The 23,517-nt window shown below is 44.6% G+C and overlaps 1 protein-coding gene across 1 annotated transcript in view; it reads right to left on the reverse strand.

Annotated features, from left to right (window-relative positions):
* Window positions 1-364: 364 nt before the first annotated feature.
* The window catches only part of LOC130474915 (solute carrier organic anion transporter family member 1A2-like), a 35,552-nt gene continuing 12,399 nt past the window's right edge, over window positions 365-23,517 (reverse strand). The window contains exons 5-15 of the mRNA XM_056846606.1: window positions 21,461-21,561; window positions 19,974-20,120; window positions 17,847-17,945; window positions 16,288-16,521; window positions 14,676-14,840; window positions 11,700-11,895; window positions 9,854-10,019; window positions 8,265-8,449; window positions 6,331-6,395; window positions 3,281-3,398; window positions 365-602 (exon numbers count right to left, since the gene is read on the reverse strand). Coding sequence (XP_056702584.1) covers window positions 365-602; window positions 3,281-3,398; window positions 6,331-6,395; window positions 8,265-8,449; window positions 9,854-10,019; window positions 11,700-11,895; window positions 14,676-14,840; window positions 16,288-16,521; window positions 17,847-17,945; window positions 19,974-20,120; window positions 21,461-21,561 — 1,714 coding nt within the window. The remainder of the gene's footprint in view (window positions 603-3,280; window positions 3,399-6,330; window positions 6,396-8,264; window positions 8,450-9,853; window positions 10,020-11,699; window positions 11,896-14,675; window positions 14,841-16,287; window positions 16,522-17,846; window positions 17,946-19,973; window positions 20,121-21,460; window positions 21,562-23,517) is intronic.

Genomic DNA, 23,517 nt, shown 5'->3' on the forward strand with positions numbered 1-23,517 from the left:
TCCTGTAATTCTACCCACCCACCCTGATCCCACAAAGCATCCATAACTCTCCTTTCTGTTGCAAAGGCTGCATAAATAGAAGGGAGGAGCTGTCTCATTTTTGATGTGGTATATTTACACAGAATAGGCACCCATAGACATCTGCCATTTGAAGAGAGAGAGAGAGAGAGAGAGAGAGAGAGAGAGAGAGAGAGAGAGAGAGAGAGAGAGAGAGAGAGAGAGAGAGAGAGAGAGAGAGAGAGAGAGAGAGAACGAACGAACGAACGAACGAACGAACGAACGAACCAGTAAGAAATTTACGTTACTTTCACCCTGGCTTATAATGACCGTCATCACCTTGGTTTAAGGTGTACAGCCTTCCATTTCAGTCTTTATTGGAGTCCATGTTTACATGATCAATTACTTCTAGGGGTAAACTTGTACAATTTTGAGCATCTGCGATGTCGTTCTGTTCAGCCGATCCATTTTCCTCCTCTTTGGCTTCGATCTCCAGGTTTCCGCTGGTCACGTTCTTAGACTGTCTCCTTAAAATCAGGAGTATGCCCACACAAGGGATGTAGGATACCGCACGGAGGACAGCGGGCACAGTCAGATACAGCAATCTGGAATGCAATTTCAATGGCATTAACCAAGAACTGCCAATATTCTCCATTCTCTGCCAACTTCCCACTCTGTGCCGATATATACAAATGCCCCGCAGCATCCCAAAGCTTGTTTCAGAGCCAGTGTGGTTTATAGTGTTGCCAATCTCCAGGTAGCTAGAAAAAACACAAACTAGTGCTGAAAACTGGAAATCACCAACAAAATTAGAGCAACTGTGGCCAAAAGGTAAGTCTCAAATTAAATGTAATTGTCTTCTCCAATACATATAATGTTACTAGATTCATATATTCACAGTTCAGCTCAACTACCAGCTTGGATTGTCATAGACTTTGATTTTGGAGCATCTGTTTTATTAGTTGAGCCAAACTATGAATATATGAATCTAGTAACATTATATGTATTTGAGTAGACAATTACATTTAATTTGAGACTTGCTTTTTGGTCATAGTTGCTGTAATTTTGTTGGTAACTTCCAGGTAGTAGCTGGAAATCTCCTGCTATTACAACTGTTCTCCAGCCGATAGAGAACAGTTCACCTGGAGAAACTGGCTGCTTTGGCAATTGGACTCTATGGCATTGAAGTCCCTCCCCTCCACACATCCTGCCTCCTCAAGCTCTGCCCCCAAAATCTCCAGGTATTTCCCAACCTGGAGCTGGTAACCCTAGTGGTGTAGTGGTTAGTGTGGCAGACTTGGATCTACCCCTTGAATATTCTATTGCCACGTTAAATCACCACGTTGTGGATGCAGGCTTGGAGTAGAGAAAATGTTAAGCGCTTATTGCAGGATTTTATTGTACAGCAACTAGGCCTTTTTCTCTCTGCGGATCCTCTTTGGGATTCTCATCTTTGGCTCTCCTTCCCTGAAGCCATTGGAAATATACTTCTGTGAGATACAAGGATGCTATGTTTTGCAATTGCCCTCTGGTGAAGTTATTCCAAACATTCCAGAGCCTAGTTGTCCCATCCTTAAAGTCTAAACATCCAAGAGACACCAGTAGGGGAGGGGCCATGGCTCAGCGGTAGAGCATCTGCTTGGTATGCAGAAGGCCCCAGGTTCAACCCCCGGCATCTCCAGTTAGAGAGATTATGTGAGTAGGTGATGTGAAAGACTTCTGCCTGAGACCCTGGAGAGCCGCTGCTGGTCTGAGTAGACAATACTGACTTTGATGGACCAATGGTCTGATCCAGTATAAGGCAGCGTCGTGTGCTTCATGTGTATCAGAGATTATCCTTGATGGTGACCTGACAGAGACCTGACGTTCTTTAAGATAGGGCAAGGGGCTTAGACATAAATTTCATATGACATGTGCACCCCTCCCCACATCCACATCCTCTTGGAATTCCTGGGTATGGTATATTTTTGACTGACATTTGTTATATCTCCTATGGGCTCAAAAGGGTGTACAGGCATACCTAGGAGATAATGCGGGTTTGGTTCCAGACCACCACGACAAAGTGAATATTGCAATAAAGCGAGTCACATGAATTTTAAGAGAGCCAGCATAGTGTAGTGGTTAAGAGCAGTGGTTTGGAGAGCAGTGGAGTCTGATCTGGAGAACCAGGTTTGATTCCCCACTCCTCCACATGAGCGGCAGAGGCTAATCTGGTGAACTGGATTTGTTTCCCCACTCCTACACACAAAGCCAGCTGGGTGACCTTGGGCTAGTCACAGCTCTCTTAGAATTCTCTCAGCCCCACCCACCTCACAGGGTGTCTGTTGTGGGGAGGGGAAGGGAAGCTGATTGTAAGCCGGTTTGAGTCTCCCTGAAGTGGTAGAGAAAGTCGGCATATAAAAACCAACCCTCCTCCTCCTCCTCTGCCTGAGACCCTGGAGAGCCGTTGCCGGTCTGAGTAGACAATACTGACTTTGATGGACCAAGGGTCTGATTCAGTATAAGGTAGCTTCATATGTTCATATGTCCTCCTCCTCCTCCTTCTTCTTCTTGTTTCCCAGTGCATATAAAAGTCATGTTTCCACTATACTGTAGTCTATTAAGTTTGCAATAGCATTATGTCTAAAAAAATGTACATACCTTAATTAAAATACATTAATGCTAAAAATGTGACACAGACACATAGTGAGCACATGCCGTTGGAAAAATGTGCCGATAGATTCGCGTGACACAGGGTTGCCACAAACCTTCAATTTGTAAAAAAAATGCAATGTCTGCGAAGCACAATAAAGTGAAGTCCAATAAAAATGAGGTATGCCTATATAAACCAATGCATTTCTTTACTCTGGGCAGCATGCCAAAGTCCCAAGTGCTTTGCTGGTGTTTGGTATGCAGACGGAACATGTTCCTTATTCTTATTATATCATTCGGGTTTCCAGGTCCCTCTTCTTCACCAGCCGGAGGTTTTTGGGGCAGAGCCTGAGGAGCGTGAGGTTTTGGGTAGGGAAGGGACTTCAATGCCATAGAGTCCAATTGCCAAAACGGCCATTTACTCCAGGTGAACTGATCTCTATTGGCTGGAGATAAATTGTAATAGCAACCCAATGGCTGGCTCTGCCTCCCGTGGTAGCCATTTCATGGTTGGTTCTACCTACTTCTGCAGCCATTTTGTGGGCGCGCCCACCACCAAAGGTGCCCACAGGATCAAAAGGGTTGGGTACCTTTGCTCTATAGTATCAAGACATTTTTTGGAAAGCAACAGAGGGAGTAGTAGAACAGATACCTGTACGTGTCAGAATCATACATTCGGCATGCTCCTTCTCCCCCACAGCTCTTGGTCCCCCATTTCAAGCAGGTGCTATCTATCAGAGCTCCAAAACAAATGGGTGATGGGATTCCAGCTAAATGGGACAGAAAGAATTGTTTTAGTGCTTTTTGTAACTCTCTGTTCTGCTGCTTAAGATAATCAGTGCCAAAGTCCCTGAAACTGCATGTTCACAGCATGATTTGATATGCTCTTTTTGTCCTTTTGGATGTGATTCAGCGTGCTTGCCACATGTTGGACTCGTATAGGGCTCACCTAAAGAGAGTGACTCCAGTCTAAGGCCACTCACTTCAGTGGGCTTAAACTGGGGCAACTCGTTAGGATTGCACTGTCAATCTGTTACAATTTTGTCAAGGTGCAAAAACCGCATCCGAATAAGTGCAGTGGGATCCAGTTCTATGTGGGGTGAAGGCAAACCTAGTCACACAGGGATCTCCACCCATTCTCTATTGCTATATTTTTCTGCAATTAGTCTGCACTGCATTCTATCTCACATTCTTTATAGTTTAACATGACTTTTCAAAGTTAATTTCATAATTAAATCATGCACAGTTTGCCACAGCTTTCAGGTGATTTGCATCTTCCCCTTCCTTTGGATTTATATGCATCAATTAAGAACATAAGAAAAGCCCTGCTGGATCAGACCAAGGCCCATCAAGTCCAGCAGTCTGTTCACACAGAGGCCAACCAGATGCCTCTAGGAAGCCACAAACAAGACGACTGCAGCAGCCCCATCCTGCCTGTGTTCCACAGCACCTAAGATAATAGGCATGCTCCTCTGATCCTGGAGAGAATAGGTTCTAGTTCATGACTAGTATCCATTTTAACTAGTAGCCATCAATACCCCTTTCCTCCATGAACATATCCACTCCCCTCTTAAAGACCTCCAAGTTGGCAGCCATCACCACATCCTGGGGCAAGGAGTTCCACAATTTAACTATGCCTTGTGTGAAAAAATACTTCCTTTTATCTGTTTTGAATCTCTCACCCTCCAGCTTCAGCAGATAACCCCGCGTTCTAGTATTATGGGAGAGGGAGAAAAACTTCTCCCTGTCCACTCTCTCCAAACCATGCATAATTTTATAGACCTCTATCATGTCTCCCCTCAGCCGCCTTCTTTCCAAGCTAAACAGCCCTAAGCGTTTTAACCGCTCATCATAGGGCAGTTGCTTGAGTCCCCTGATCATTTTGGTTGCTCTTTTCTGCACCTTCTCAAGCTCTGTAATATCCATTTTTAGGTGTGACCAGAACTGTACACAGTATTCCAAGTGTGATCTCACAGTACAAGGGCAGTAGGATATCAATTGATAAAACACCATTAAAATACAGTCTTTGGGGCCTCTTTACAGGAGATGTTCGATGCAATTCTCTTGTGTGTGGTTTCCCCAGAGTGAATTTGGACCCAAGACGTTGGCCTCATTCACACAGACATAATTTGCAGCTCCCTAGGGAGAAATTTGTATGGCAAGGATTTCAGAAGCATTCTTACACCCAATTTGGGAGTCTACATCCAGGGTCATTAGAACATAAGAACATAAGAAAGGCCTTGCTGGATCAGACCAAGGCATCAAGTCCAGCAGTTTGTTCACACAGTGGCCAACCAGGTGCCTCTAGGAAGCCACTAACAAGACGAGTGCAGCAGCACCATCCTGAATCATAGCATCATACAGTTGGGCCATACAGGCCAACTAGTCCAACTCCCTGCTCAATGCAGGCTCAGCCTAGAGCAGGGATGGGGAACGTCAGGCCCAGGGGCTGTTTAAGGCCCACGAAATCATTTGGTCTGGCCTTTCGTGGGTCCTGGCAGATCTCTAGCTCAGAAAGATCTAAGACTGGTGATCTGCCCCCTTCCGCAGACAGGAATAGCCTCTATTCAAGGCGGATGTAAGTTTGTTTTGCCGAGAAATAAAAAAGGTAAAGGTCCCCTGTGCAAGCACCGGGTCATTCCTGTCCCATGGGGTGACGTCACATCCCGTCGTTCCCTAGGCAGACTTTGTTTGCGAGGTGGTTTGCCAGTGCTTTCTGCAGTCATCTTCCCTTTACCCCCAGCAAGCTGGGTACTCATTTTACCGACCTCAGAAGGATGGAAGGCTGAGTCAACCTTGAGCCGGCTACTGAGAAAAGCTGAGAAAATGAACCTTCCCCCCCCCCTTGCAGAAGAGTCGTTAGCTATGAGCTGCTTGGATCGCCCAAGGAACTGTATTAACCTTTCCTACCTGGGCCGTGGAGAAACGTATTCCCTCTATACTATAAGAGGGCTGGGGATGGAAGTGGCGACAATGTAGGGGTTAAAGAGGGCAGGGCCAGAATGTGATAGCAGGAGCTGGCTGTAGAATCCGGCCCCAACCATGTGGAGCAGGAGCAACTCCAGTGTGTAGCTGGACAGCTACGCCTACTGATGCAACAGACCATCCTGTGTCACCAGGTGGGCGAGTGTACCGCTAGTTGGATGCCTGCTTGCTTGCCTGTGCTGGGGGGGGGGTCATCTGGGGCCGCTGACTGCTTGGGGCTTGGTCGGCTAATTTTTAAGTGGATAATTTTGTATGGCCCGCAAATGATGTTATAAATATCCAAATGACCCTTGGTGGAAAAAAAGGTTCCCCACCCCTGGCCTAGTGCATCCCTGACAAGTGTTCATCCAGCCACTACTTGAAGACTGAAAGTGAGAGGGAGCTCACCACCTCCCCAAGTAGCCAATTCCACTGCTGAACTACTCATAGTGTGAAAAAAAACAAATCCTAATATGCAGCCGATACCTTGCTGCCTATAATTTAAACCCATTATTGCAAGTCCTGCTGCCAACAGGAACAGCTCCCTGTCCTCCTCTAAGTGACAGCCCTTCAAATACTTAAAGAGAGCAATCATGTCCCCCCTCAACCTCCTCTTCTCCAGACTGGGCATTCCCAAGTCCTTCAGCCTTTCCTCAGCACCAACTCTCAATGAACAAGGAAAAAGGTATTGTTTCTCTCATTGTTATTGAAATGCAGTTTAAAGTGACAGTGACTTACCAAACACTCTTTCTGCCAGGGTGTGGAGTCCCACCCCAAAGGATTTCTCCTCAGGCTTTAGAGACCTGGGTAAAAAGAACATTCCATATTAAACCAATAAATGAAGTACTTCTTTCCCTTTGCTTTTTGCATCTGATTGCTGTTGGATGGTTTCCAGTTAAGGCAGCTTGCTCTGATGCACCTGTATTCTTATGTGCATCTCTTTAAAACAAAATGTTCTTTTGATTGCTGTTTCATACATGACACAGTGGCTATTTATGCTTGGTAATTAGCAGCGCGTTCCAGGCTGAAGTGTCCTGCAAAAACTTTTTTTTTTAGTTTTTCATGCTAAACGGTCATTTAGGAAGTGACTGCGAAGCCGGCGCATACCTGCTTTGCATTTCTTAAGAGCCCCTTTAACGCGACCTTTTGTATATGCTCTGCCCCCGCTCCGAAGCATTTACTGAAGGAACCATGAAAAATCACAGCCGCCGCTTAGCTATGCAAACGAAGGAGTGAAGGAGCAGGCGAGTGGGGGTGGTGGAATTTCTCCTTTTGCATTGGGACCGTGAATAGGCATTTTAAAGGTCGCATTTAAAAAAAGAGCTTTGGGCGAGCATCAGAATTAGCCCTTCATAAATGGCCACAGTGGGAATGCTCAACAAGTCCCCACAGACGATCCTGGCCCTCTAACTAGGGCTGCATCCATGTGGAGGTTTTTCTCCACCATGGTGTCCAAAGCTATAACATTATAACAATACATTGTCATAATCTACTAGTTCTTCCGAATCTTCCGTTTTAAGGGGTTTTTAAAAGTCAATGTAGCTCTTTTTGTTGTGCAGCTATAAGAGTCAATGGACAAAACTCATATTCGGACGCTCCATTGCAAAGGCAAATGGCTTTGGCATTTGCTGCAAGGATAACAGGGGAATGGAGTATCCTCATCATCTGGATGCAGCCCAGGATATATGTAGATGCAAACCTGCTGTTTAAAGAAATCGTTTGGACAAATCAGTCAAAGACATGGAGTTCAGGGTTATCAGTTTGCTGATGATACCCTACTCTTTTCCTCAGAACTGTATGAAGTGTAGAAATACCTGGAGGGCCTGGAATTAATGGGCTGGATATTACCTCTAACCTACAACTCTGGATGAAGGGAGCTTGGACTCTCGAAGGAATATAGCTTGAAAATTTTATTGTCTCTACTACAGTTCCCAGCCTCCAGGTAGTGGCCGGAGATCTCCTGGGATTACAACTGATCTCCAGGTGACAGAGATCAGTTCACCTAGAGAAAATAGCCACTTTGGAAGGTAGGCTCTATAGTATTATATCCCATTGAAGTCCTGCCCCTCCCTAAACCCCACTCTCCTCAGGCTCCACCCTCAAAATCTCCAGGTATTTCCCAACCCAGAGCTGACAACCCTAGACTCTCTAAGGCACTACTAGACTAGAAGCTTGCTCTTCTAGTCTGACGAACATGGATAGCCACTGAAACCATCTACCCAGAAATCTTGCTGAACTTTAAGGTGCTACTCTGAGCCTGACCTTCTGAGCACCTTTAAGGTACTACTCTGAACCGCTTTGAGCCCGACCTTCAGGTTGGGAAGAGCGGGGTAGAAATGTAATAAAATAAATAAATAAATACTGGACTCTGTTTTTTTTCCCCCTACATCTGGGAGTGATTGCAAGGCTGTTTTCCACAGAAACCCCCCCATACACACACACACACACACACTGCACACTCCATGATCCCAAAGCAGGAGCACTGAAAAACCATCCTCTCATGCACAAGCCGTTATTATGCAAAAAAAGAAAACCGACTTCCTAAATTGACAAAACATGCCCTGAAATATAAAGCTCAACTATAAGCAGAGGATACAAATGCCACTTTTCATGACAACAACAATTTCATTGGCCTTAAAAAAAAAAAAACCAACAGTGTTTATCCTGCATACCTTATTAGGACCATGTAACCCGGCATGGCTCCAAATGAATAAATTATGCAGCAAACTAAAGACAAAATTAAATAGTAGTATAACATGGTGCCACACGCCTCTTCTCTGCCACACTGGCCCAGGACTGCTGACCTGTTTCCTAATGGAAAACCCGAAGCTGGGATGCAACTGCAGTTTCCAAATACCTGCAAAAAATAGTTTGAAATCATGTCAGGATCAATTGTGGGTTGCTCCTAAATCCAGGAAATATCAGTGGAGTTACAGACTCAAGAATACTGCACTTGGATGTCAAGCTTGCATTTAACTCTGGGGAGATACTGGAAATCCCCTCCCCCAGTCTAATGGAAAGGGACGTCCCAATTCATGTGTAGAGGAAGTGACTAAATTTTGTTCGGGTAATGCTCTGTGCCCCCAGACTAGCCAGAGTTCGTCAGATCTCAGAAGCTAAGCAGGGTTAGCCCTGGTTAGTACTTGGATGAGAGACCACCAAGGAAGTCCAGAGTTGCTAAGCAGAGGCAGGCAATGGCAAACTGCCTCTGAACATCTCTTGCCTTGAAAACCCTACAGGGTCACCATACGTCAGCTGTGACTTGACAATATTCATCGGTTAATATGTATTTTTTTCTTGTTATTCAAGTTAGGTCCTTTTCAGAAAGAGCGGAATATAAATGTTTAAATAATCCCATAGTTTTAGATACTGTATATTTTAATTCTATTTTGTAATTGACATTAATATTTTAATGGATTCACCATATTCATAAATCTGAGTAGCAGACACATATAAAGTCCGCTGCTTAAAGTTGGGTCATGGCAACTAGATTTTTTTTTTAATTTTTCTTTTAATATTTAGTGAATTTTAGTTTCTTAAATATTATTCAAGAATTTTAACCAGGTATTTTCTTTTTAAAATCTATGTAATCTTTTACCTCATGGAATGGGACTTGATAGGGAAAGAGAAAAGATAGAAAAGCTCCTACAAGGAGATAATCCCTCAGTCACCTCTCAGGTAGCAAAATTTTGTATGGCTGCAATGAAAATTTGTTGCCACAGAGTAGTCTCTTAGTCCAAATGGCAGATGTAACTTGTTTGTTATTTATTTTATTTTTTTAAGTGACTTAAGACTTAACCTTTGTTGGTAAGACCATTTTAGTCCATGTATCTTGTTTTATCTGGCCAAGGGCCGCAAATAAACTATCTATCTATCTATCTATCTATCTATCTATCTATCTATCTATCTATCTATCTATCTATCTATCTATCTATCTATCTATCTACCTATCTATCTATCTACCTATCTATCTACCTACCTATCTATCTACCTACCTATCTATCTATCTATCTACCTACCTATCTACCTATCTATCTATCTATCTATCTATCTATCTATCTATCTATCTATCTTTTACCTCATGTACAGATGATACCAATGTTTTACTAGCATATGCCGCACTAATAAATCTGATTCTGATTCTAAATGTTTAATTAAACAAATTAACTAATAAATTATAAAGCTTTAAACCACTATATCCACTATAGCAGCAGTTTGCAGTCCAAGTGCCACTCTACCTCCATCTAAATCAAATCCTTACTGTATTTCTCCCAGTTCTATTCATCACATCACATCCCGCAAGGCATGCCGAAACATATGCGATTCCATTTTCTCCACAAACAGGGTCCCACACTTTGGTCGAGCACCCACAGTGGCTGTTACATTCTGCAAATAACCTTGTTTCCGAGTAGGAGACATTCTCTACCCTGGGGAAAAAATATTCAGAAAAGTGATCAAGAATACATGAAGCAATGAAATAAGCTCGAAACACATTTTTCCCCCTAAAGAGGAGTTCAGTGGTTGATCATATAACTAGGGTTGCCAGCTCTGGGTTGGGAAATACCTGACGGTTTTGGGGGTGGAGCCTGAGGAGGGAGTGGTTTGGAGAGGGGAGGGACTTCAATGCCATAGAGCCCAATTGCCAAAGTGGCCATTTTCTCCTGGAGAACTGATCTTTGCCACCTGGATATCAGCTGTAATAGCGGGAGATCTCCAGCCACCACCAGAGGTTGGCAACACTACATATAACCTAGACGTGGGATACTTCCATGTTGTGGGGCTCCTAAAGACTTGCCAGCTAATTTCAGGTATAATTTTGGCTTGGGTATACCCAAATGCACACCCCTAACCCAAACAGTTCAATAAGGGCACAGACTATACAGAAGCTTGCAAATGTGCTTTTGATGGCATTATTTGTGGCAGGGAGGCCTTGATTAGGGTTGCCAACCTTCAGGTGGTGCCTGGAATTCTCCCGAAATTACAACTGATATTCAGACGACAGAGAACAGTTCCCCTGGAGAAAATTTTGGCTCCAAATCTTTGGCATCACATCTTTGCTGTGGTCCCTCCCCTCCACAAACTCCACCCACCTGTGGCACTACCCCAAAGTTCCAGGAATTTCCCAAGCCAGAGTTGGCAACCTTGGCCTTTTTTCATTTCCAAGAGGATTATAGCAAGTACTAAAGCAGTTCCCTATGCCCCAGTATGCTCCTGAAGGTACCATTGAAAGTGTACCAGATAGGGTTTCAAGGTCCCTCTTCACCACCAGTGGGAGGTTTTTGGGGTGGAGCCTGAGGAGGGCGGGGTATGGGGAGGGGAGGGACTTCAATGCCATAGGGTCCAATTGCCAAAGTGGCCATTTTCTCCAGGTGAACTGATCTCTATTGGCTGGAGATCAGTTGTAATAGCAGGAGATCTCCAGCTAGTACCTGGAGGGCAACCCTAGTGGCAGACATAGAGGGCTTTGAGACTTCTTTGCAATTTGACATTTTAAACTAGGATCTTAATGAAGCCAGAAAAGGCAAACCCCAAAAATCCAATGGGCGGAACAAGATCTAGTCCTGATCTTCCCCATCACTAGATAACTGTTCTATTCCTTTTTTTCACAATGTATTTTCATGTATTTTATCTCCCTGTATCTTCCATCTATATGCAGAACATATCATACGGAAAGCTGGATTAGATTTAGATGAAGGTGGAGTGAACATTGGGGGAGGAACATTAACAATTTGAGATATGCCAATGATACTACATTACTGGCAGAAAACAGTGAAGACTTGAAATGACTACTGCTGAAAGTTAACAGAGGAAGTGCCAAAGCAGGATTACAGCTAAGCATCAAGAAGACAAAAGCAATGGCTACTGGGGAATTACTCAACAAGGTGGACCATGTGAAAATTGAAATTGTTCAAGAATTTCTATTTCTATTTCCACAGCCCTCCATTTGCAAGACCTGAGCAAGGCTGTTCATGACAGGACATTTTGGAGGGCATTGATTCATGGGGTCACCATAAGTCAGAGTGACTTGATAACATTTAACTCAAACATTTTCATTCTCATATGTCATTTACAGGCACTACAAGGATTATCCAAGAGAGGACATGTACCCTTCATAGGAGATCGTTAAACCAGCAACAGATGAATTTTTGCAGACCATGAAATAGGCACAGAAGTAGATGAGATATTCAGCCACAGAACTCCAAAAGGCGATGTGGGCAGCTTTGTAGGTGCTGGTTTTGAATTTCTTCATCATGAAGCCTCCCAAAAAATATCCAGCGCATATAACTGGTAGATTGTAAACCGCTGGGAGGGAGAGAAGCAAAAATCTGGTTTCAGTTGCATCCAAGATAATTTAACGGACCAAAGCTGCAGCAAACGTTCACATGTTAGCCAAGTAGAAATCTGTTGTAAATTTTGAGGAACACCACTAAATATTTCCACTGAGATGCCTTTGGCCCTGTGACAAGATCCTGGGCTGGATGAAATAATATGTTCTCCAGTTATGCCTCTGTTAGCAGAATATATTATCTAATCCAGCCCTGATGGATTCCCAAGAATCACAGGTTATACTTTTTTTTAAAAAAAGTATGTTTCTAGTCCTCATGCTTGCTAGGTATGATGGAAGGGGTTATTTTGACTAATAAGATGGTCAGAAATATTTGGCACTTGAGAGGCTTTTTGAAATACAACTTCAAAGTAATTTGTCTCTTTGTGTAGGATTTAAAAGTCAGGTTAACAACAGGAAATGTAGATGGTGACAGAATAATGGAACTGAGAAGTCTGAGATGGTTCAAGTGATATATTGTACTTCCCAATGTATCAAAAGTGTTTCACATACAAGTGTTTGAATCTTTATTTTCTACTGAGAGGGCTTTCTCCTGGCAGTCTCTGGTTTGTTTCTTAAACTTAAGTTTCTTTTACACAGTATTTCTTTATTTGTAAGAGTTATGAACATTAACATGCTTCCCCAGTTTATCTCTTAAATTGGCCTGGGATCACTCATTTCACCAGAGCTATCTCCCATTAAACTCTTAGGAATCACTCTAAAGACCTTAGAGCTATTTTCCCTAGATAACTGGTTATGGATCCTGTCCTGATTCAAAAACCCAAAATGTGCTCCTTTTCACAGCTGAGGTCCTCCACCAGACAGCTTACAGCTCACACAGGTGTTTCCAAGCTCTGTCTGTTCACTTCTCTCCCCCAGACCCATTCTCAGAATTCTGTTCGAACTTTCTGTCAGTCATGACTGAGACAACTCTTTCGAATGCAGTTGTCCATTACACTAGGACTTCCCGGTCTCCCGCTATGTCAGTTTTACCTTATGGTTTCCAGAGATTCCTAGAACTACTCTATGTCTTTTCCAGGTTTTTCCTGGAAGTGACATAGCAACATCACAGACATCACCACCTCCTAGAGTTGCCAACCTCCATGCGGTGCCTGGGATGGAAATGGAGCTTCTACGCTGTTGAAAGCTGTGATGCTCTTCATCAGTGCTGTGGTGCTCTTCCTCACCTTTATAAAACCCTGCTCATTCATTTGCCGCATTATTATCTCTTTATTTCAACATTTATACCCTGTTTTTCTTGCCTAAGCAGCTGAAAGGGTCGTCTTACCCTCTCCATTTTATGTGAACAACCACAGCCCTGTAAGTTAGTCTAAGAGAGAAGGAGTGGCCTGAGGTCATCCAGAACACCTCCCTAGAGGAGTAGGGATTCAAACTTAGATCTCCCAGAGGCTAGTTGAAAGCTGTAACCATTACACCATGCTGTCTCTCTTACAGCACACTTCCTCACCTTTTGCAAATCCTTTCTGCTAAGGGCCAAACAACATGGCATGTTTGACACAGAATCACTATGGGGACTTACATCCAGAGCTCAGCTGTGAGTTCCCCGTGGAAACTCAGTTTTTAAGCACGTGGGGCCCTGATTTGGATTAGATCATGGTATGGAGGAAAGGTGATAACATAATCAATTGCTAGGGTTGCCAGGTCCCTCTTCACCACTGGCGGGAGGTTTTTGGGGTGGAGCCTGAGGAGGGTGGGGTTTGGGGAGGGGAGGGACTTCAATACCATAGAGTCCAGTGGCCAAAGGGGCCATTTTCTGCAGGTGAACTGATCTCTATCAGCTGGAGATCAGTTGTAATAGCAGGAGATCTCCAGCTAGTACCTGGAGGTTGAAGTGCATGTGAATAGTCCCTAGCATTCACATGCACACGGGTATAAGCAGACACGCAAGCACCAAGCACCAAAAAAACCTTCACTAAAGTGCCTGAACACACACACACACACACAGTCATGCAAGCATCTCCTGTTCAGACTCCCCTCTCCCGGGCTGGAGTTCTCCCTCCCTCCTTTCCTGTTCGCAAATGAAGGGAACTCTCTTATCTGAAGGAAAGTACAGTCTGTAACTGACTAGTGAAACTGACAAGATAGGCGCGCTAGTGCTTGGGAACTGCTGACTGCTGCAATATGTATTGTTAATGCTAAGACAATGAAGAATGGACTCTCACATGTTTGTAAAGTAACCTTTAACGTAATACGTAGTTGCCTAAAGTCTATAAAGCTAACTACTTGCCTCTTGTGGGGGGGTGTCATCTCCCGCCTGCCATCTGGGTGCGGAGGTGCACACCCGGTTCTATTCTTGATCAATAAAAGAGCTGTTAGTTTCAATCAACCTCCTCTCAATTGTCTTTCATTGGACTCTATAGACAATTTTGGGTCACAACAAGGTTGGCAACCCTAGGTCCAGCTTTCTTCCCCACACCATGTTCCTCACCTGCAGGGGCCCCAGGGGGTGCACATCAGCTCCCAAGCAGCCAGCAATAGGACAAATATCTCCCTCGGCATCGTTTTGGGTTTGGAAAACAGTCTGGAGAGGGAGGCAGATGCTCCTTCTCCCCATGTACCATGGTCCAGATCCAAACTGGAGCCCGACAGGCTTGAAAACTGAATTCCCATAGGCAACTTCTCTGACTGTACGTCCTCATGCTGGTCAAACATGTCAAACATATCGCCTTGATCCTCTGGACAAGCCCAAAAGCTTACAATTACTCCACCTACTTTCAAGCACATCTCTTTCCTTTACCTATTAAAAAGATGGCATCTGATGCAGATATCCCATATTGTTGCTCCAGATATTTCGGCATAAAAGTAATCATTCCGATGTAAGCACTAAACTGCAGCATTGTGATTAATATAAAAAGCATATAAATTGGGTTGTAAAAAAGACGTTTCAGGTACGGGATGAAATCTGGAAGTGAAACCAAAAGAAGTGTTATTTGTGGTCACCTTACAACCCCTCGATCAGGCTCTTCGAAACAGAATCATAGAGTTGGAAGGAACCAGGGTCATCTAGTCCAACCCCGTGCACAATGCAGGAAATTCTGAACTACCTCTCCCCCCCACCCCCAGTGACCCATACTTCATGCCCAGAAGATGGCCAAGGTGCCCTCCCTCTCATGATCTGCCTAAGGTCATAGAATCAGCATAGCTGACAGATGGCCACCTAGCCTTAAAAACCTCCAGGGAAGGAGAGCTCACCACCTCCCAAGGAAGCCTGTTCCACTGAGGAACCACTCTAACATGTATGTTGCAAACTAGGCATTTAGGAATAGTTTTCTCTCCTGTCTTTGGCCTCGCTCACTGTGAATCAGCCTACCATGCATGACAAAAAAACCCAACATGCACAGGCCTGGTACCCTTAATTCAAGGCAGCATACAAAAGATGACATGTCTGTTCACACATTGCTCCTTCTAATGAGCAGATCTGTGGGTGCAAATCCTCCTTGGACTGCTTGAAGTTCTGAGGGAGAGGAGACCTGGTGAGCTGGGTTGTGCACATCAATAAACCCGAACCGAAAATAAACCCGAAATTAGCCATTTCGGCAATATTCAAGTTTCAGTTTTACCAAATACCAAAACCTGGGAATAATCCCTTCACTGAAGGGCCCTAGAGAGCCCATAGAATCAGTAATACTGCAGACACTTCTGGAGGGGGAAAAAGAACTGGTTACCTTAGCCACAGCTAGGTTCTGTGCAATAGCTTTTAAAGTTCCCCTTTCAAGGGTTTCCTCAAGGATGGGTCTAATTTTAAATTAGGGGATAAGTAAAATCTAATGGATTTGTATTTTTGTATTTTAAATTAATGCGCAATTGTGAACTGTGGACAATTTTATCAAGTATTTTTAGAATGGCAATGCCGTAATAAAAATCTGTTCTGTTCAACCTGGGAATAAAGCCAGGGGGCGTGGCTTAGTGGTAGAGCATCTGCTTGGCAGGCAGAAGGTCCCAGGTTCAATCTCCAGCATCTCCAGATAAAGGGACTGGGCAAGTAGGTGATGTGGAAGACCTCTGCCTGAGACCCTGGAGAGCTGCTGCCAGTCAGAGTAGACAATACTGACTTTGATAGACCAAGGGTCTGATTCAGTTTAAGGCAGCTTCCTGTGTTCAAAGCCAAAGCCAGATAGCTGATCACCGAATCAGTTGAATAGGTAGTCTCTTGACTCCACCTCGAAAAATACTCCCCAGGAGAATTTTTAAAAAGGATTACCCATTATTATTGTTATTGTTATTTATTTATTTATTTATTGCACAACCCTACTGGCGACCATAAGATGGAGGACCTTCACAGGGTTGTGTATCATTTTTAAGGAGCCTTTGTCCTCTTATAAGGGAAAGAGTTTTCTCTTAATGCTTACCTTTGGCAATTTCACTTATGTTCTGGTTGGCCTCACTCACGCTTTCCCTTTGCAGCAGTGTTCTGTTTCCCTTGGTTCCTAAATTGACATCATTTTTTTCTCCTTCCCTTGGAAGGGTCCTGGGCAAGAAGAAGAAGGGGATGGCGACCAGGAGGTTCACCCCAGCGCATAGCATAACTCCCAGCCACCAGGCCCCTACCCAGCGAGCATCAAGGAGACTCAACATCACATCCGCTGAACAGAAAAGGCAGGGAAGAGAAGGAATTAGTAGAGAACATAAGAACATAAGAAAGGCCATGCTGTATCAGACCAAGGTTCATCACGTCCAGCAGTCTTTCACATAGTGGCCAACCTGGTGCCTCTAAAAAAAAGGTAAAGGTCCCCTGCGCAAGCACCGGGTCATTCCTGACCCATGGGGTGATGTCACATCCCGATGTTTACTCGGCAGACTTTGTTTGTGGGGTGGTTTGCCAGTGCCTTCCCCAGTCATCTTCCCTTTACCCCCAGCAAGCTGGGTACTCATTTTACCAACCTTGGAAGGATGGAAGGCTGAGTCAACCTTGAGCCGGCTACCTGAAACCATCTTCTGTTGGGATCGAACTCAGGTCATAGGCAGAGCCTGGACAGCAGTATTGCAGCTTACCACTCTGCGCCACGGGGCTCTTCTAGTTGCCTCTAGGAAGCCCATAAACAAGACAACTGCAGCAGCTTCCTGCCTGGGTTCCACAGCACCTAATATAATAGGCATGCTCATCTGATCCTGGAGAGAATAGAGCCAAGTAATTGGTTATTCTCAGGGTTTACATCATCTCTTGCTGGCTATTTGAGCAAACCAACCTGCATTACTTTTGCTAAGAAGAAATCTGAATTCTGGGAAAGAAATAAAGTAGAAGCCAGAGGGCTCTGTCAAACAACAAATATCTGAAATCGGATGGTGCCTGATACAGAATAAGTCCATGGAGAGCAGCAGTAGTCCAGTGGCTAAGAGACTGAGCCTTGAACTAAAAAATACCTCATTTAAATTGCAGTGCTCTCATGCTCTGCTGCTAAGTTCTCAGGTGCTCGCTAAAGGTGGACAATCTCCTGGGGTTTCCTGCTGCTGTCCGCTGACACTCATGTGTTCGGTGGGTGGAAGCAGGCTGGCAGAAAGGGACACGAGCGATCTATGTCCCTACTTGATGATGTCATTTCCGGTGTGAAGTGGAAGTACCATGGGGAGAGCCCCATGAGAGTTTTTGGGCAAGTGGTAGAGCATCCCCCATGGTGTGATGCTGGCGCTTCCGCATTGTGATGTCATCGTGCAGGGACCCAGATCGCTACCCCCTGTACCCGCCTCCCAATACCTCCTGCCGGTTGCCAGGAGGGACCTGGCAATCCTAGGCATGACCCCTTCCTGGTACCTTTGAACCTCACAACCTCTAGAATATAGCCAAACACCAGACTGGAAAACAGTGCCTGTTACAGCTGACCACTGGCTATTACCATTGGAAATCTGAGTGACATGAACCATCTTCCTGTTGAATAATGCTTATAGATTTTGCCAGTTTAAATTGTGTCACCTAGGTCTATGAATCCGACATCCACATATAGCTGTGCACAATAGGAACCCAGCATTAAACCAAACAGCGGGCCCAGGACAGTCGCTATCTGTAGGCAGCCTAAAAGAGGGAAAGAAAAAAAGCACATAAAACTCGTCAAAACATTTTTATTCAAAAAAGGCTGTAAAGGCTTTCAAGTTTAACCCCCCACAAATGGAAGGTTATAAAGTTTAAATCCTGCCCCTGCTCCATTATAGCCTATGAGGAATCTTTCAAGGGTTCTGGGGGTGCTGTTTATTAAGACAGGGGCACCCAATTTGCAGCATAGCAGCTGGTGACACCCCCTAGAAGAACTCCCGGGTTTGGTAAAGACAGGGTCAGGGATTCCAATTTTATGGGGCCCCATTTTTCTTCCATTTGAGACGCCATAAACTTCCCTCCCCACAAAAAAAATTCAGGAACCCTGAAAATTTTCAGGTGCAATATACTCAAATCCAAATTGTCCTGAACTTTTCTTCTTTGCACACCTATTACAATTAATAAACATTGAGCTTTCCAAGCAGATGTTAGTAGTTCAGGGATTCAAATCTGAAACCTGTAGTATTAAAATTATTCAATTTGATTTTGGATGTTTAATTGATGATCCTTTATGATGTTTCATCTGCAATTAGGGTTGCCAAAGCAGCCATTGTCTCCAGGAGAAATGATCTCTATTAGCTGGAGATCAGTTGTAATAGCAGGAGATCTCCAGGTAGTACCTGGAGGTTCAAAAGAATAATTCACCAGTGATGTATGTAGGCTATGCACTAGTGCTGGTTTATTTTTGTTGCAGTACTGGAGGTTGGCAACCCTAACTGCAATGCAAGCTGCTCTTACGCAAATTTCAGTGGAAAACCAGTATGTATATTTAAAAATAGGCAAAGAAAATGCACAGCTGGTGGCCAAAAACTAAAACTGGGAGAACTGGCCCTGTAGTTTCACACCCTCCCTGTTTCCACCATCCATACACACTGAACCTTTGCACCAAAACTTTCTGCCCTCCCTCCTAAAGAAACATCCTCCCACAAAACTCGTTTGTCTAGAGGTCACAGTGAGGCCACAAACATGAACACGTGCTTTTTAAAGCTGTATGTAAATATTTTCAGGTAGCATTAGTTGGGAAATTCCCGGAGATTTTTAGGGTGGAGCCTGAGGGCAGGGTTTGGAGATGGGAAGGACTTCAATGGGGCATAATGCCATAGAGTTCACCTCGCAAAGTGGCCATGTTCTCCAGGTGAGCTGATCTCTGACGCATGGAGATCAGTTGTAATATCGGGAGATCTCCAGCCACCATTTGGAGGCTGGCAACCCTAGGTAGTATACAGTAGTATCTAGGGTTGCCAACACTGGCTTGGGGGATTACAATTAATTTCCAGGCAATAGAGATCAGCTCACCGGGAGAAAATAGATTCTGTGGAAGGTGGACTCTATTGGATTCTACCCTATTGAAGTCCCTCCCCTCCCTAGACCTTAAGAACATAAGAAAAGCCCTGCTGGATCAGACCAAGGCCCATCAAGTCCAGCGGTCTGTTCACACAGTGGCCAACTAGGGGCCTCTAGGAAGCCCACAAGCAAGACGACTGCAGCAGCACCATCCTTCCTGTGTTCCACAGCACCTATGATAATAGGCATGCTCCTCTGATCCTGGAGATAATAGGTATGCATCATTTCTAGTATCCATTTTTACCAATACCCATGAATAGCCCTCTCCCCACATGAACATGTCCACTCCCCTCTTAAAGCCTTCCAAGTTGGCAGCCATAACCACATCCTGGAGCAGGGAGTTCCACAGTTTAACTATGCGTTGTGTGAAGAAATACTTCTTTGTATCTGGTTACCTTGCCCTACTTGGGCTCTATCCCCCAAATCTCCAGGTATTTCCCAACCTTGAGCTAGCAACCCCACCTTTTACCGAGACAGACCAGGATTTAAAAGGTCAGGCCTACCGCCCTTAAATGTAGTTTCAGCATGAATGACCCAAATATGTTCTTTTAATTACACTTATATATTGCCTTTCTTTTCTAAAGGAAGCCCAGGAAATCAAAGGTTTATACAAACTTAATTTTCATAGCGGTATATATTACTAAACTCAGGCATTTGAAAGATTACCAATGTAGAGAGGAGAATTTTCGGATTTTGCGAAATCTTCCACATATGAAATGCCTAAAGGGGTGATGGGAGTTTCACCGACTCCTCGAATGATGTTTCCCACCAATACAAACACCCACATCAAGGATCCAACCTGTCTTTCACATTCTGTGAACAAAAGGAACAAGGAAAGACATCTGTGTGAAAGTTTGCACAGGTAACGAAATACTTTAATGCTGTCTATTCGCAAGAAATAAAACACTGAGAAAAGCAATGTTATATCTTCCTGGATTCCATCAAAATGAAGTTCCTGCGGTGATTTAATGTTCTATTTTGCATTCCTGGCTTCCCTAGCGCTAAGAGTTATCAGGAGGGTATTCAGAAAGATCAGGATATGGTCTGGTATAGAGTAGAATAGCCCGATTTCATCAGATCTCAGAAGCTACGCAGGGTCGGTCCTGGTTAATACATAAGAACATAAGAAAAGCCATGCTGGATCAGACCAAGTGTTGGCGATGAAGGACTTTATGCTGTCTCTTACCTCAGACTCCAGAGGGGGACTTGACTAGTGAGTCAGAGAGATAGAGGGGACAAGACACAAGGACATCCTTTTCTCTACTGCTCTGAACTATCCCTTTAACATGAAGATTGCTACTCTTAGGGAAACTTCCTTCCTGCTTCTTTTTCACTCTCCTCTCACACACAGGCCTGATCCTCCATCTTGCCACCATGAGGGAAGGACACCATGAGATCAGTTGTAGTAGCAGGAGATCTCCTGCTACTACCTGGCAGTTGGCAATCCTATTTGGGGAGTGGAGGGACTTCAATGCCATAGAGTCCAATTGCCAAAGCGGCCATTTTCTCCAGGGGAACTCATCTCTATCAGCTGGAGATTAGTAGTAATAGCAGGAGATCTCCAGCTAGTGCCTGGCGGTTGGCAACCCTACAGATGGGCCCTGGAACTCTTCCAGAATTACAACTAATCTTCAGACAACAGAGATCCATTCCTCTTTGGAATTTGTATTAGTATTTGTTTTGGAACTTCGTTCTAATTGTATATTTGTTGCATTAGAAGTGGCTTTGTTTCTAATGTTCTAATACATTACTCTAACTGCAAGTTTTGCATCGTGACTCTCCTGATTTGGATATTTCTGTTTAAGTGCCATATTTTGAATTCTACACTCCTGTAAGCACTTATTAGCTGTTTTTTGAATACAACCTCCAGGTAGTAGCAGGAGATCTCCTGCTATTACAACTGATCTCCAGTTCACCTGCAGAAAATGGCTGCCTTTGGCAATTGGACTCTATGGCATTGAAGTCCCTCCCCTCCCCAAACCCCACCCTCCTCAGGCTCCACTCCTAAAACCTCCCACCGGTTGTGAAGAGAGCCCTGGCAACCCTACTTATTAAGCCTAGCAGTCTAGTTTTCTTAACACAAATTTACCAGCCAAGATAGCTACACAAAAAGAGAAATAAGAGTAAATACTGAATAGTGAGGGGAACCTCACCTTCTGAGCTTTGTTCAGTAGGCATGGTATGATTGGCAAGGCAAACCGCCGTGAATGAAGAAGAATTTTCTGATAAAGAAGCAGCATTTTCATACTGGTACCTGTGGAGAAGAAAATAAAAATAAAAAATATATATGGAATGACAATAGGGTGCCTTTGGTTTCTTTTCCCAGGATCTAATGTTATTAAGTGCCCTGACATGGATAGCCCAGGCTAGCCGGATCTTGTCAAATCTCAGAAGCTAAGCAGGGTTGGTCCTGGTTAACATGGATGGGAGACCACCAAGAAATACCAGGGTCGCAATGCAGAGGAAGGCAATGGCAAACCACCTCTGTTAGTCTCTTGCCTTGAAAACCCCATAAGGGGTCGCCATAAGTTGGCTGCGACTCGACAGCACTTTACACACACAATATTACTAAGCATTTTCAGAAGTGGGAAAACTCATGAAAAGAACTTAAAAGCAATAAGTTACAATTACTCTGGAGTGGTCAAACAAATGAAACTTCTGGGGAATGTTTGTGTCACTTGAAGGGAAATATGCAAAGAGTGTGCACTAGGGAAAACATTTGTGTACAAAACTGCAATTCAGCCTCACACGCAAGTCCTTTTCAGATGTTAGAGTCGCATAATGGGAGTTACTAACTGTGCACTGATTTTACCGATTTGCATGGCTGCCACATAGTCTGAACAGGGTCAATGTGCGTATTTACCAAGCACATTCAGCTCCAATACGAGGGTTGCCAGCTCTGGATTGGGAAATACCTGGAGATTTTGGGGGGTGGAACCTGAGGAGGATAGGGTTTAGAAAGGGGAGGGACTTCAATGGGGTATAATGTTGTAGAGTCCACTTTCCAAAGCAGCCATTTTCTCCAGGTGAACTGATTGCTGTCGCCTGGAGATCAGTTGTAATCCCAGGAGAACTCCAGCCACTACCTGGAAGCTGGCAACCCTATCCGATACTTACAAAATGATCACTGAATTTTCCAGGGTGTGGAAGTTAATCATCTCAATCCAAAAGGAAGAAATAGATGATCCTAAAGAAGGTGGTTCTTTTCTCAGCCGTCAATCCAACTCTGTAATACAGGGCCACGCTAGTGGGAGGAGGATCTGAGTCTGGCAATTTGCCCCAGTGCCCATCAGTGCTTCACAGGACAGCAGGAGAAAATGAGGGAGATATATGTAGGCATGGGGAAGGGACTGTGGCTCAGTGGTAGAGCCTCTGCTTGGCATGCAGAAGGTCCCAGGTTCAATCCCCGGCATCTCCAGTTAAAGGGACTAGGCAAGTAGGTGATGTGAAAGACCCCTGCCTGAGACCCTGGAGAGCTGCTGCCAGTCTGAGTAGGCAATACTGACTTTGATTGACCAAGGGTCTGATTCAATATATGGCAGCTTCATGTGTTTCATGCCGGCATAGGGTTGCCACCTCTGGGTTGGAAAATATAGGGTTGCCAGATACCCTTGCTTTGGGGTCCCTCTCCCTGGCACTGTTCAGCTGACTGGCAGGGGGCTTACCAGCAGCAAACTGAGACCTAACCTCTGTCATTGGGGATGTGTCAACACCCCTTCCGGTGCACACTGGAAATGACATCATCACATTGCTGGTGCTATGGGGATGTTCTGGTATTTGGGCAAAAACTCTATGGTAGAAGCTGTTTTTACCATGGATTTTTTTTGCCCAAATACCAGAGCATTCCCACATTGCTGGTGACGCGATGACGTTACTTCCAGTGAGTGCTGGAAGTGATGTCAATGCATCATTGGTGACAGAGGCCTAGGCCTCAGTTTGCTGCTGGTAAGTCATCCTGCTGTTCAGCTAAATGGTGCCAGGGAGAGGGGCCCCAAAGCAGGGGTCCCAGGAAATACCTGGATATTTTGTGAGCAGAGCCTGAGAAGGGTGGGGTTTGGGCAGGGGAGGGACATCAGGTACAATGTCATAAAGTCCACCTAGGGTTGCCAGGTCCCTCTTCACAACCAGCGGGAGGTTTTGGGGGCAGAGCCTGAAGAGGGGAGGGTTTGGGGAGGGGAGGGACTTCAATGCCATACAGTCCAATTGCCAA

The sequence above is a fragment of the Euleptes europaea genome, chromosome 3 (assembly GCF_029931775.1).
Source record: "Euleptes europaea isolate rEulEur1 chromosome 3, rEulEur1.hap1, whole genome shotgun sequence".
Classification (NCBI taxonomy): Eukaryota; Metazoa; Chordata; class Lepidosauria; order Squamata; family Sphaerodactylidae; genus Euleptes; species Euleptes europaea.